General features: G+C 52.2%; 1 protein-coding gene across 2 annotated transcripts in view; it reads right to left on the reverse strand.

Moving 5' to 3' along the window:
* Positions 1-1,380: 1,380 nt before the first annotated feature.
* Stum (stum, mechanosensory transduction mediator homolog) overlaps positions 1,381-14,144 on the reverse strand; it is a 50,358-nt gene continuing 37,594 nt past the window's right edge. The window contains exons 2-4 of one of the 2 annotated variants that reach the window (XM_031391174.1): positions 6,618-6,797; positions 3,368-3,376; positions 1,381-2,623 (exon numbers count right to left, since the gene is read on the reverse strand). In XM_031391174.1, the coding sequence (XP_031247034.1) occupies positions 2,589-2,623; positions 3,368-3,376; positions 6,618-6,797 (224 nt within the window). In that variant the 3' untranslated portion in view covers positions 1,381-2,588. The remainder of the gene's footprint in view (positions 2,624-3,367; positions 3,377-6,617; positions 6,798-14,144) is intronic. The other variant, XM_031391180.1, reaches the window with a different exon arrangement.

Consider the following 14,144-nt stretch of genomic DNA (forward strand, 5'->3'; position numbering starts at 1 on the left):
TAGGACACTAGGCTACCTGGTCCTCACTCTCGCTCCAGGGTCCGGGTTCGGTGGAAGGAGGGGCCACTTTAATGACAGTGCCACAGTAGGTCCTGGCCGTGTCCGCAGCCTCTGTGGAAGCTCTCTGTGTGCCTGTGATACCTGTCCCTGGTACTCGTAGCCAGGGGCTGCTCTTATGAGTTATTTCCCAAGGTTGGGACAGCAGCCCTGAGCTATGCCACCCAGGCAGCTTTGTCACTAAAGAGCCCTGGCTCCACTAAGCACTGTCTGGGTCCGTGGCCCCTGCTTTCGAGATAGCCGGTGCTTAGTAAATGAACTCTGGTCACCTAGATCCAATGGCCTGCTTGGACTGGGTGGAGTGAATGAGCCGCTGCCCATCAGCTGAGAATGGTTATGCTAATCAGGCCTTGCTTAGGAGTTGCTGCTTGGAGCTAGTAGCAATCCTAAGACTCATTATTCTGGGGGCTCCTAAAGTCTACCCACATCATCCACCTGGAGCGAGGGGGTGCTGGGGAGACAGCTTTCCAAGCTCAAAAACCCCTGTATTACGCCATCCCACACTGGAACTCATGGTGACACTTGTCACTCAGGAAAGTCCCACTCGAGTCTGGCTCATGTCACTAAACAAGCAATACAAATTGCTATCTCCTTTCAACTCCTCCGGTAGCCACCCCCAGCCCAAGCCAGGGAAATAGATTTCTCCCTCGATGTGGGGGCCGCTCTTGCCAAGGCCTGTCATCACTGGCTATGTGGGATAAAGGGCTGTGGGCGGGCAGCATAGGAGGGCACACGGACCCATCATTCCCCTTTCCCATACAGCTTTGCTACCTGAGGTAGCCTCCCTGACAGCAGTGATCTGCTGTGGAGAGAGTTAAGCCTGGCCCCTTCCCCTAAGACAGGGGCTGAAAACAAACAGAAGCAACAGAAAGAAACACAGGAAGAGATAGGCCCCAGGCAGGCGTTCCAAAGGTACAACTCGATCCCATACTATCATGGAAGAAACTAATAGGTGGGCACAGGGTAGGACAGGCAAACCAGCCCAGAGCCAGGGCCAGGAATGAGTACTTCATGGGGCTCCATCTCTGCATGATCAGGGGCTGTCCCTTTCTTCCAAGGATTGCAATTAAGAAGGCTGGCGGAGGGCTGGAACCCCAGTGAAAGGGGGAGCTGCTTTTCAAGAGCCTCCATCCACCAAGGTGGAAAGTGGACGGTTACTTTCTTTAGCCAGGGCCACACTGTGACAGAGTTTCAGGCAGATGAAAAGGGACCCACTGATGGCTCAAGACCAGTGTGACCGGGAGCCTGTCCCCCATGTCCCCATGTTAGCTCTTCCTAAGTTAGAATGAGAATAGAGATGTAAATAGCCATCCCACCACCACCACCACCGTCAGTTTGGATCGGCCTTTCTCTTAATTTCAGATGGTCCCTTCCCATTTTCTGATGCTTTCTCTGCCTAGTAAGGATTCGGCTCTGTACTGATCGGTCCCAGGTTTGCTGCTTAAAGGGGCACAAGCCACGCTGACAACTTCAGCCTCATGATGCATCTTCTTGCAGCACTCGTGAATTTCGGGTCAAAGTCTCCAACCTCATGATGTCACTCTGCAGGTCACGGTTCAAATGCAGTCCCGTCTCCGATGGCCCCCAGGACTCGCTTGGGCAAGGCTATTTACATTTCATGAGTCCCAATGCATCTGACTATTCACAGGGTTCTCTAGTGATATCCACGCGTTTGGCGGTGGGTGGGAAGTCCAGACTCCACTGGGCTGTCAGGAAACAGTAATGAATGGAGACCATCACCTTCCTCAAAACCAAACATCTGGATTCCGAAACATGTGAGTGTCAGGGGGGAAAAGGAGAGAGGACCAAAGACCGTAGTAAATACATCCAAGAAGGCTGCTGATCGGCAGCCATTCATAACTCAGTCTGATCATTTTGTATATAAACATCTGGATACTAGCAGTTACATCCCAGAGGTGGAGTGGGTGCCACCTCCCCACCCCAAGTCAAGTCACAAAGTCACACGCACACCCAGCGACTTGAACGCTGGGGTACCATCAGACTCCTGGGGGGACCCAAGGACACTGGGCTATCACCTGGCCTTTTCACACTTGGCAACCCCCACCCTGATACTGCCCCTGGGAGACCACAGAGCAAATACAGGGAACCACATGGTTGAGCAGGGCGTGAGGAAGCAGAGGAAGTGTTCCGTGAAGTTCTGACACCTAAGAGAGCGGCTGATCATCTGCACGGGACCTAGAGCAGCCCAGCCTCAGGTCTGGGTGCCTGCTCAGTGTGTACTTGGATAGGCATACCCAGCATCCCTTGCACCAGCTCACTATCCCGCCTCTAGCCCAGTCTGACATTCTGGGCCTGTTCCTCCCGTGCGCTCTGGAGCAGGGAGAGAAGTTAGCCTTGGAGCCTGCTAAGAAAAGCAGGTGTGTTTTCCAAAATAAATAATATTTTGTAAGTACTCTCTTTCTACCCCAATCTGAGAAATGGCAGAAGAGAATATGTGAAGGTCCTTGTGCCTGGAGCCACCTGGTGTGGCCCTCACAGGACCCTGGACTTCCCCCGCAGGTCCTGTAGGCTCACAGCTGTTGCGGGATACCCTGATCCTTGTACCCTGTGAGGAAGAAGGAGAGGAGAGGCGGTTAGGGAAACATTCCCTTTAGGATTTGTCCAACATGGCCCCAGAGCAGAGTATACTCGTAAGATCTTGTGTATACTATGAGGACCTTATTTGTACAGGGAACAGCAAAGATCTACCACTTACAGGCAAGGCTATTGGCCACCCAGGAAGGGAACAACTGTTTGACATATGTTCAGCCAGCTGGACAACTAGGACAGGACGGGACTGGAGCACACTGAGTCTTCGGAGCATCATTGCCGATCATGAGATTTTCGTTTTTCAGTATCAGAGATGAGACCCAGGCCCTCACACACATAGACTAGTGCTTCACCTCCGCTGTACCCCCATCCTTCCCTGGGAAAGTTGGAGCACTGATGTCAGCACAGACTGTGCTAATCTGATTGGGTGAGATTACAAAGCTAAGATAACAGGGGAAGGCGTGCTGAGCTGTGACTCTTCCATCCAGTGTCTTTGATCTGAGGAAGAACACCGGTAGCCCCCAAATCAGCCTCTGTCTATGCAGTAGGGTACCTGTCAATCTTGGGTGCTGCTAACCCAGTGCCGGGTTGGTGAGGAGCATAGGAGCCACACAAGTGACCAAAGAGGGTGCAGATGATAGGAAGCTGTTTGCTAAGTACTCCTGTCCACAGAAAAGCTAAAAGATGCAACCAACAATGAACCAATGAAGAGGGTGAGATGTCTGTGCAGAAGGGGGTGTGTGTCTACCAACAGACTCACCTTGAGAGACTGCGGCAGCAGAGATTCAAGGCAGCAGAAGGAGGGGGAGAGAGAAGAGAGACAGTCTGAACACGAGGCAAATGGAATGGGGAAGGGCTCTACCAAAGACACTGCAGAGGCAGGGCTCCAGCCAAGGGGCAGTTAATCTTCCCAGTGACCAGCCACATGGCCATGAGCCAGCTCTGCCTGTTCCCCAGGTCCCTGCCACTGTCTGCCCAGGGCCCTCTTCAGCCACGTCCACACCTCTGCTCATCTCCTGTCTTTATCCATTTTTTCTTTACTCCCCGCTCGCAGCCTATGCTCTCAGGGTGCATTCTGAGTGATTTAAGAGGGACAGGTAGAGAGCCAAGGGCAGGTGTGACTGACAAACTAAAGATCCTGCAGTGACCTTGGTCCCGGCTCTGTCTGATCTTTATGGTTAGTCCTTTCTATGGACTGGACCCACACTTATGAAAGCCTGATGCTTCAGGAAAAGAGCCAAGGAGAGAACCATTTTGCAGACACCTTGGATCCATTGGTAATGACTGCCCAGAGCCTTGTGCTGAGACAAACGTCACAAATGATTGCCGATGTCTAGCTATGGATGTTGTAATAGAAAGAGCAGTCAGGAGAGCCGCCAGGCAAGTACTGACCAGTGACCAAGACAAGCTGCTATGAGCCCTGCTGCTCATTATTAACATGGATGGAGCTTCTACGTTCAGCCAAGGCTCTGAATCTTCTCAGAAGTTTCTATTTGATACTGTGTTTCTGGTAGCACCCAAAGGTGCCCATGTGAAACCCAGCCTGTATTTTTTGTTCAGCTGTGCAGTAGGGGTAAGCCTCTCTACCCAGGTATTCCTGGGACAAAGTCAGTTACAGCTGTCCCCTTCTAAGGACCTATTCCAAGACACCTCTTCAAACACAGCTGCTCAGAGAAGCCCATCCCATGGGAGTGGAACATTCATCCTTTGAGGGTGAGAACAATTTTTAGAAAAAAGTGAAAAGGTAGTGGCTGTTGAGATGGGTGGGTGGGTCTGGCAGTCTGGCAAAGGAGGCAGAGATTGATATCCTTTTGCAGTCTCCAAACATCATGGTGAAAAATTTGGTGCTGAGACAGAATCCCTGGATACATCCCATACACTAAGAGGCTGACCAACCCACAAGGGAGCTGAGAAGGCAAGGAGGAAGGGCTGGGCTGGAGGCCCTGACATCTGTTCATCCTGTGGCTCCTACACCAGTCCACAGAGTTCTGGAGAAGTCAGTAGCCTGGGAGACTGGCAGGGAAGGAGCACATCTTGGCATCTATTGGATCTTATCCAGGGCTAACAGGAGCGCTCTTGAGCTTATGGCTTTGGTCTAAGACCCCTTGTTCCTGAGTCTGAGGGGGGACAAATGACAGATGCAGACGATTCCTGACTTACGGTGGTTCAACTATTAACATTTTTCAAGTTTAAGATGTGTTCCTTGGGGTGCTGAGCTCATTTTTTGACATGATCCCCCTGCCTGTGATGGGTTCGATGGGTGATAACCCACAGGAAGTCAAAGAACATCTGGATACCAGGAGGCTGCAGGAACCAGGTTTGGCACCAACACATTTATTGAGACCCAGTCGGGCACATTCCTCACTGCTGTGACACACCCGGAATGTCCCCTGAAAGCCCAGGTATGAAGGCTTGGTCCCCTAATGGTAAGTCTTCGGCTTACATGGGGCATTCCCTAGAAGGGCACATGGAGACCCTTGTCTCTTCTCTTTCCCCATTGCCAGGCAGAGAAGCAGGCAAGCCCATAGTATGAGGATGCTCCAGCCTTCCCAGGCCTTCTAGCTGGGAATGAGATCTGGCGCCTGCAGATGTCCCACGGGTCCCTGAGGAAGTGACCTAGTGGCCCCTGGGAAGTCTCCGCGCTATCTTTGCGACAGCTGGCGGCACAAATGGTGGTAACGTCTCTCTCCTAAAAACAATGTTCTGACCCTCTCCAACAGTGAGCCACGGACGGAGTGAGAGCCCCAGCGGAGGGGTCATCAGATGCAGGTGATCAGATGCAGGTGAGGAATGTTGTACATTCCTCCTTCATCTGACAGCTCTTCCCAGCAGGCAGGGGTACATCACTTCTGCCTGGTGCTCCTCCCTGCCATCCAAGGGATCAGCTTCACCTATGGGACATTCTGACAATCCACTGACCCACTGGCCTCCTCTCTAAATTCCCAGAAGACCGCTGTCAGGTCTGGCACCCTGGCTACCCACACTGAATCCCACCGGGCTCTGACCCTTGAGTTTTTTTCTGGTGAGGTAATTTGATGAGTCTCTGACCCTGGTCCTAGCACTGTGTGTGCATAAGCTCCTGCATTTTCCAAGGAACTCTAGCTGAGGCTAAATAAGTCCTAGATCATTCTAGACTGTTCTAGATCATTCCGTGGCCTCCAGATCTTGGCTTTTCTTCCTGCCTCCCCAGGTACAGCTTGTCTCTACACTGGCAATTTAACCCATGAACCCAGTGAGGAGCAGCAGATGGGGACAGGGGACAAAGAACAAAGTGGCTGAGGAGACATAGCCTCAGTTATTGAGGCCCTCCAGTCAATGGTAGGAGCAGGAAACAGTTGATAAAGCAGGTGATGTCTGATGTAAGATTCCGCTAGATTATTTTTAAAATGATCATTTGTCTCGGGTAGATTTGGTTTTGCAACTTTAAATGCTTCCACAAAAACACTTTTGTGCATAAATTAGTTTTGCATTAACAATGGGTGAATCACGAACACCTCCAATGACAGTGAGACTGTGTAAAGGCTTTGACGCCAACCAGCCAAAGCGTGTCGTCTAACGCTCTTAAGACTCACACAGGTCTGCGTGTAAGACATAGTTACACACAGCTTCCTGTGGGTGAAGACGGTTCATGGTCCTGCTCTTCCTCTGGAAACCGTGATGGAGACACACAGCCATAGGCCAGGAGGCTTATCCAGTTTCAGTGAGATGGCTGCTTCCTTGGCAAAGGCAGTGAGTGGTGTCATAGCTGGAGAGGACCCCTCCCATGGGGACCCACCCTGCAGGACAGGCACAGGTAGAGAAAATGCTCTGGACCTCGTGGCCATGGCACTAGGGTGTGGCCTTAGAAGCTGGGTCAAGAATACTGGTATCTTTGGGGTGAGAGGTCCTGCACCAAGTGTAGGCCTCCTGTTCTTCCCAGGTTCCCCCCACCCCACCCCCCACAGCTCTGGCATCCTGGCCAGGCCCCAGCCCGCTCTGCCCTCAGAACACACAAGCAACTAATTACTCACTGGCAAGGATGACCATATCCATGCCCCAGAAGATGCTCATGATCCAGCCGACCATGACGATGGCTGTGAGAACCTGAATGAGGGCCGCGGCAATATTCAACCAGAAGACGCAGCACATATGCCTGTCCGGGAGGTCAGTGCGTGCCCCGCACAGCACAGTGAAGGCCGAGACGAATGTACCTGGGGGAGGCCAGGAAGGATAGCTTCAGAGGAGGCTGTAAGACCCCAGCCCACTGCCACGGCTCCGCTGCCAGTGCTCGGAGAGGAGCCCGGAGGTCCTGCACCCCCTGGGCAGCACTCCTGCTCGGGTCCCAGCACCACAGCGTGTCTCCAGAATGAAGAAGAGTTTAGGATACCATACGAGGGAGGAGTGACGCGGGGCTGCCAGGGTCTAGCACTATGCCTATGGCTTCTGGAGAACGGGAGTCATAGGGTGACACAGAAGCCAATCTCAGAGGGGGGGGGGATTCCAGAGAGCTAGACAGCCAGGAAGTAATCTCAGCCTATGTGCTGATAGCTAGGGGACAAGGCTATTGAACCTGTGGGGTACAGGACTACATCCAGGACAGCCTCAGCATCCCTGATGTTCCCACAACCGCTCCAACCCCAAGGGAGGGGTGTAGGGGGAAGAGCCCTCTGAGAGGTGATTCCTTTTTTTTTTCCTCTCCTCCATCACCTTCCTCCCCTTCCCCTCCCCTTCCCCCTTTCCACCAGTGTCTTCTGTATCGAGAATATCTTGTATATTGTATGGATGCATCACCTGTCAATCAAAAAACCCCTATGGCCTATAGGAAAGGGTAGACTAGAAGGTGGGACATCCAGGAGGCAGAAAGAATTCTGGAATAGAACAAAGCACGGGAGATTCGCCAGGGAAGAAGTGACAAGAACAGATACAAGGTGCTGGAGCCCAGGTAACCAGCCACCAGGCAGGATGTAGATTAGAGTAAATAGATTAATTTAAGTTATGATCTAATCAGAGGAGAGTCTAGCTATATGGCCAAGGTATTTTGAGTTCTGAGTCTTACTTCTGGGAGCATGAGGCTGGGACCAAGAATCAGGACATAACTTCTACAGTCTTACCCCTTACTGCTATGTTTACTGAGTTTTGCTCTTTTCTGATGTGAGCTCTGAGCCCCACGAGGACTCGCTCAGGTTAGCATCCTCCCTATAACTGTTTCCCGCCGGCTCTCGCAACGAGGACTAGAGCTTAACGGCCTCCGCAACACAAACGCATCCGTCCTCTGCTTTGGAAGTCAGGGCAGTCTGAATGGGGCTATTAAGCTAGCATAGGGAAACTGTTTCCTGTTGCCCCAGCTTCTAGAAGCTGCCTGTGGTCTTGGCTCACAGCCCCTCGCTCCACGGCAAGACCCAGAAGCATAGCACCCAACCCTTGACCTGCTGCTTCCCTCCCCTGAACCCTGGCCCTCCTGCCTGCCTTCTGTGAGGACACACTTGGATAATCTCCTCTCTCAGGATTGATCCCCTGTCTTTGTGGTGTCTCAGACTCCCTGTCAATCAGGTAAGTTCGCACACTCACAGGTTTGGAGGGGCTGGTGCTCAGCCTTCCCCTCCCTAGCTTACATAGAGACTCAGAAAGCAAGCATGTTGCCCAAGCTCACAATCACAAATGAGCCCACACGGGCCCCTGAGGCCAATGACCTGTCGAAGGCAGGCCAGGATCTAAATTGAGAGTTTTGGGAAATTGGGCCATAGACGGGTGACCATTCTCATGACCCCAATTCTCTCGGCTCCTGCCTTGAGGACACTGAGCTTGTCCTTTCGCTACCGGCTGAACTCGGTTTCCAGTCCTACTTCCCAGCTCGCTCGATGGCTCCTACTCTCAGCTACAGGCTCTCCTCTGGCCTTTCTGCGGCTGATTTCTTATCCCCACCCTCCTCCACATCTGAACTGCCACCCACCCCCAGTGAAGGCCCCACCCCACCACTTCCAGCATTTGTTACAGTGACCAGGTTCCCCAACAACCTTGAATGCCTGAAGTGCCCAGGAGTCTGCACTGCCAAACAAACTCCCCTGCTTCATCCCAAGGAATAAAGAAGGTCACTACAGGGTGCTGGCGAGAAGGCTCAGCGGGTAAGAGCACTGACTGCACTTCCGAAGGTCCTGAGTTCAGATCCCAGGAACCACATGGTGATTTACAACCACCCGAGATGAGATCTGACGCCCTCTTCTGGTGTGTCTGAAGACAGCTACAGTGAATTAAGCCGGAGAGAGCAGGGCGGAGCAAGTGGGGGCCTGGAGGTCCTGAGTTCAATTCCCAGCAGCCACACGATGGCTCACGGCCATCTGTACAACTACAGTGTACTCATATACATAAAATAAATAAATCTTTAAAAAATATATTGTCTTTATCATTTAAAAAAAAAAAAAGGTCACTACAGTGTGACAACCAGGAAGCTGGCCTTGCACCGATGACACTAGCACAGTCCAATGGGAACTGCAGGACCAAGCTCTGGTCCTCACAGAATGGACAGTCTAGCCAGGGCCCACAATGGTTGAGGGTGTGCATCCTTTCTGGGCGCATGAAGCAGGGGGATTACCCCTTGCAAGTCCATGTAAGTCGCCTCAGGCACTAACTCAGCCTTGCCCTTGGTGCCTGCTGTACCATAGAGATTCACACTCCACCAGGAAGGTTAACAGCTTGGCAGGGTCACAGAAGGGAAGGGGAATGACCTGGGACAGGAGACCTACTTTATCCAGTCGGGGAGGGGTGTGAGCTTAGACCGCACTGGAGCAGCGGGGGCGACACGGGTAAGCTGATGAAGGTGAGGACTAGCTGGACCATTGTGAAGGCTTCTGAACGCTGAGGTTTGGCTCTGACCAACCTGCAGAAAAGGGTTGTGTGTGACCGGAAAGGAAACTTAAGGGAGTCTCCAGGCAGGGGTGTTGGGTTTGAGCAGCACTTGAGGGAGCGTGCGCCTTTCACCTGCAACCCCGGAGAAATGATGAGGGCACAGGGGGCTTCGGTACACGGCAACGTCCTTTGCTGCTGTTGGAGCGTCCTGTATAGGGAAGAGGAGAGGAACACAAGCTGCCAGCATTACACAAGAGAACCCTGCCGATGTAAAGAGCTGGTGGGAGAGGAACCCGGATGCGTGGGGGAGATATTAAGGCGGGAGTACCACAGATGCCTCACAGCGTGCGCTACCCTCTCCCTACCTACGCTGCCTTCTCTTTCTCCATCTATTTATTTATTGGAGGGAGAAGCACGTGCCTCTGCATGTGCATAGAGATCAAAGGGCAGTATGCGAGGAATCGGTTCTCTCCTTCTACCAAGTGAAACCCAGAGATCCATCTCGGGCCAGCAGCCTTTGTAGCCGGCGCCTCTGTAAGCCGCAGACTTGCAAGCATGGGAACGGATGGATGCAACTCCCCAACACACACAAAATGGAGAAGACATTTTTTTTTTTAGATAGTCTCATGTTGCCCGGTGTTGCCCGGCCTACCCTGACCCCTCCCTGTCACTGCTTCACAAGTGCTGGAATTACAGGTGTGTGCAACCATGTCTATCGGAAAGCCTCGTACATCATGATAATCACATATCCACAAATCACTCCACCCGCGTCCTTCATTGTCAGTCCCTGTGGGTTTTTGTTGACCCTCTGCCTCTTTAACTGTGGCCTCCCTTCTTTCTTCCTGCCAAGGAAACCTTCTCTAAAGTAGGAATTCTTCCCCCACTGGGTATGTTCTATAGCCCCAGGCTACCAAACTGAACTCTCTGCCGCCATCTCTCACTGAAAGCACAGGGATGACTTTGGGAACTGCATGCTTAAAAGCATGAGACAGAGGCTGGGGTGTGGCTGGGTATCATGCATGAAACCCTGGGTTCCATCCTCGGCACCAAAGATAAACAGAAAACAAGCATTTCCCCAGGTGACGCGGATGGACCACGAGGCTTGAGAATCATCCCTCTGCAGGGTGCAGAGATCTGCCTCACAGACACAACATCAGAAAACTATCCAACCAGACCATGGAGATGGATGAGAGGGTAAAGCATTTGCTGGGCAAGCAAGAGGACCCGCGTGGGAATCCCTGGATTCCTAGCAGCCACAATTCCAGAGTTGTGGGGTTAGGGGTGCGAGGGATGAAGACAAGCAATGCCAGGCGCTCTCTGGCCAGCCAGCCTAGAACACTGAGCTTCAGGTTTGGTGAGAAAAATAAGATGAAAACATACAGGGCACCTGTTCTTTTCCTTTGGCCTCCATATGCACAAGCATGAGAGAAAGGTAGAGAGATGGAGAGGCTCCAAGACAGACAGAGAGACGGAGAGAGAGACGCACACACAGAGAACTCAACCTTATCAATAACTTAATGCCCATGGTTCTGGCCTTTTTAACATGATGCAGGGCAATGCTGTTCTAGGGCCCAGGCCCTGGGCCTGCTGCTTCTGGAGGTGACCACATCAACTGACACAGCAAAATGATAACACACTGCCATCAAGCACTGAAGCTTGTGCTACACAGCACCTGGCGTATAGGCATGGCCATGTGTTCCACACACCCTACTGTGGCTGTGACAGAGAGATGGGCGGGTGGGAGCAACCTGAGGAACGTCTTCTCGCAGAGTCACAACAAATACATGCCATGCCAGTTTGCTGCCACGGTCCCTCTGGCTACCATTCCACCTGATGTGGTGTCTATGAGTTCCACCTCCGCCAAGGAACTTGGGGTACAGATCTGAGCCAGGCAATGGGAAGAGAAATAACCCTCTACTCCCCTCTCAGAACCTGTGGAAGTCCCCCAAAGGGCTTGCCTGTGGTGGCTCTCTGGGCAGAGTTCCTAGAACTTGCCTTCTGTCCCTTCCCCCACTTCTGTCAGGCATGAGAAGAGACAGAAGTGAGTCATGTAGTCACCCCTCGAGAAGAGGGGGTGGCAATGCTTACAAGAACAGAGCCTGGGAGCTGGAAAAGGGTTCGGCCTCTCATGTGCATCTCATGGGAGCTGGAGAAGGTGTGGGTTTGGTTTGGGAGAGAGCTTGCTGACTCTTGATGCTTAGAGAATGGCAGAGCTGTCCTCTGCCCTTCGGTGAAGCTGCTGTCACTGCAGTAAAACACACTCCCAGGCACTAGGCTGTACATCAGGCCTGACCCCAGATGTGCCCCACAGCTGGTTCTGTAGTCGTTAAGCTGTATTCGTGGTAATGAACAACTAATGCGGTTCCATAGAAGACACAACTCAATACTGGTTGAACACAGCCATTCATCTTCCCAGCCTAACTCTGAAAATAAGCTCTGAGGGACAGGAAGAAAGTGGCAAGGGAGCCCCGACACACACACACACACACACACACACACACACACACACACACACACAGGAGAAAGAAGCCCCACTGGTTAGGGGCAGAATGAAGGTCAAAAGCACTTCTGAATAAAAACCCTAGGGACAATGTTCAAGGTAGTATTGAAAGCATACGGCCATGTCCTCTCTGGCCACAACCTGTTAGCTTCTCAGGACAGTCACCCTGGAGCATAGTCTGAGAAGAATGCTGAGCTTGGTAGGGCAGAGAGGCCGACCTGGAGGACCCAACTGGGATGGGCATGTGAGTTCATAGTGAAATGCCTGCTTAGTATAGTCAAGCCCCTGGATCCCAAGGCCAGCAGCAGCCTAGAAACAGCTGTGTCTTCTATGGAGAACTGTACTGAGTCATTTCATTCACCCAGAGAGCATTTCATAGAACCAGCGTGGGCCCATGGCTTTGCATCCCACCTTGGGTCCATGGTTTCACATCCCCGCTGGCAAGGAACTTTCAAGACCGTGTCACAGAAAGCCTTACATCGTCATCCTGACACCCTCAAAGTTCTTCAGAACAAATTCACCAGTGCATCTGATACCTACAGCCTGGACCAATGGTAGGAGGAAGGGCCTATGGTTAGCTTTCAGTTTTGCAAAAACAAAAGGCACTGATACCTTCATAAAGATACCACACCCTTCACGAGGGCACCATTCATCTCAGTGTGCCTACTGGAGCTCTCCTGAAGCCAGCAGCTCCTATTGACCTTCCTTCTGAGGACGGGGACTGTGGAAATGAGACCAGCCCCCACCTCACCCTTCTCAATGACTCCACCTTGACTTAAGGGTGACTGTATCACTGGAGGCCAAGTCAGCTGGAACCGGTCATTAATTTTAATGGCACTGGGCATTGCATCAGCTGCCCTGGGCTTAGCAAATCTCTGCTGTCAACTTCCCTTCCTCCTCCATCCCTGGACCTGGAGGGACTGCGGGGAGCTGAGGAGCTTCCAAGCAGAGCCACACACCTGAGGTCTCCCTCAGGGTCTCTCTGGGATATTAGGTGTGAGCAGAAGAAGTTTAACCACACAGAGGGTGTTAGTCCTTTAGCTCTGAATCTTGCTCCTCACAGATCCTGGGCTTCAGTGCCACAGGATACAGTGGGGGAGAGGGCACGGGGCATGGGCAGGAAGGGCAAAGCAGTATGAAGGCTCCCCAAAGCACCCAGCTTTGCTCTCATCCCCATCCAACCCGTTCCTCACTGAGGACAGTCAGGTAGGTGAGAGAGTGGGGGATGCATCAGCGGTGACATTTGCTGAAGAGGAGGAGGCAGCTTCCATTGGTTCAATTTATAACCTGGCCAGATGACATTTCCACGGATGGAGAGGCAGTGAGATTAAAAGCAGAGAGGGGGGCCTTACCTAAGCTGGTAGCTGGCAGGAGCCTTTCTGTGACCAAGGACATGAAGGATGCCAATGAAGTCCAGTTCCCCCATGGGCACTACAGATGCTGAAAATGGAGCCTAGGCCTGCCTTTTTCCTTAATGGTGTCCTTGACAGCGGGGTTAGACTGAGATATGTGGACTGGTGGCTGAGATCCATTCAACTGCCTGATAAGTAACATTATGAAATGCCTATTAAGTATTTAATATTAAAGTATTAAAGTCAATTCACCCTTTGTTTATGGACTCTAGAGGGAGCAGGACCCTGGATCCCCACCACCTGAGAGAGAACATTTGAGAGCCAGGGTTGCCAAACACTACAGCTGATCACTAGGCGAGCTGGAAGGAGCTGTCTTCGGATGTCTGAAATAGTGATCACGCGCTCCAAGAAAAAAGAGCAGGGTGCCCTGAGGCCTTTCCCCTGCTTACAGTGGGGGCTTGGAGGACAGCAGACACACTGCAGGTCATAATAGAACTCAACTCAACGTCTCAGACTTCAACACCAGACCCAGAAGATGCAGTCCCAAGTGATGAAGGCTTGTGCCCTTGTTCCCAGGTTTGCATTGAGACCTACGTCTTCAATCTCATGGTATTATCAGCACACGGGCCTTTAAGAGATGGCTGGGTTTTGCTAAGGCGCTCGTATCAGTGCCCATGATAGATCCAGGACCTCACAGGGGACAGAGAGCCCCACACAAGCCCCTAGGGCCCTCTGGGTCTCCTCTGTATGAACGGCAACAGGAAGGGGTCCTCCTGAGCTCATAGCCACTGCAGCTTGTTGTTCTCCGACTAGCAGCCAGGCAGAGCTGTGAGAGACAAAGGTTGGTGGTTGACCGCTGCCCA

This window comes from Mastomys coucha, unplaced genomic scaffold, assembly GCF_008632895.1.
Source record: "Mastomys coucha isolate ucsf_1 unplaced genomic scaffold, UCSF_Mcou_1 pScaffold1, whole genome shotgun sequence".
Lineage (NCBI taxonomy): Eukaryota > Metazoa > Chordata > Mammalia > Rodentia > Muridae > Mastomys > Mastomys coucha.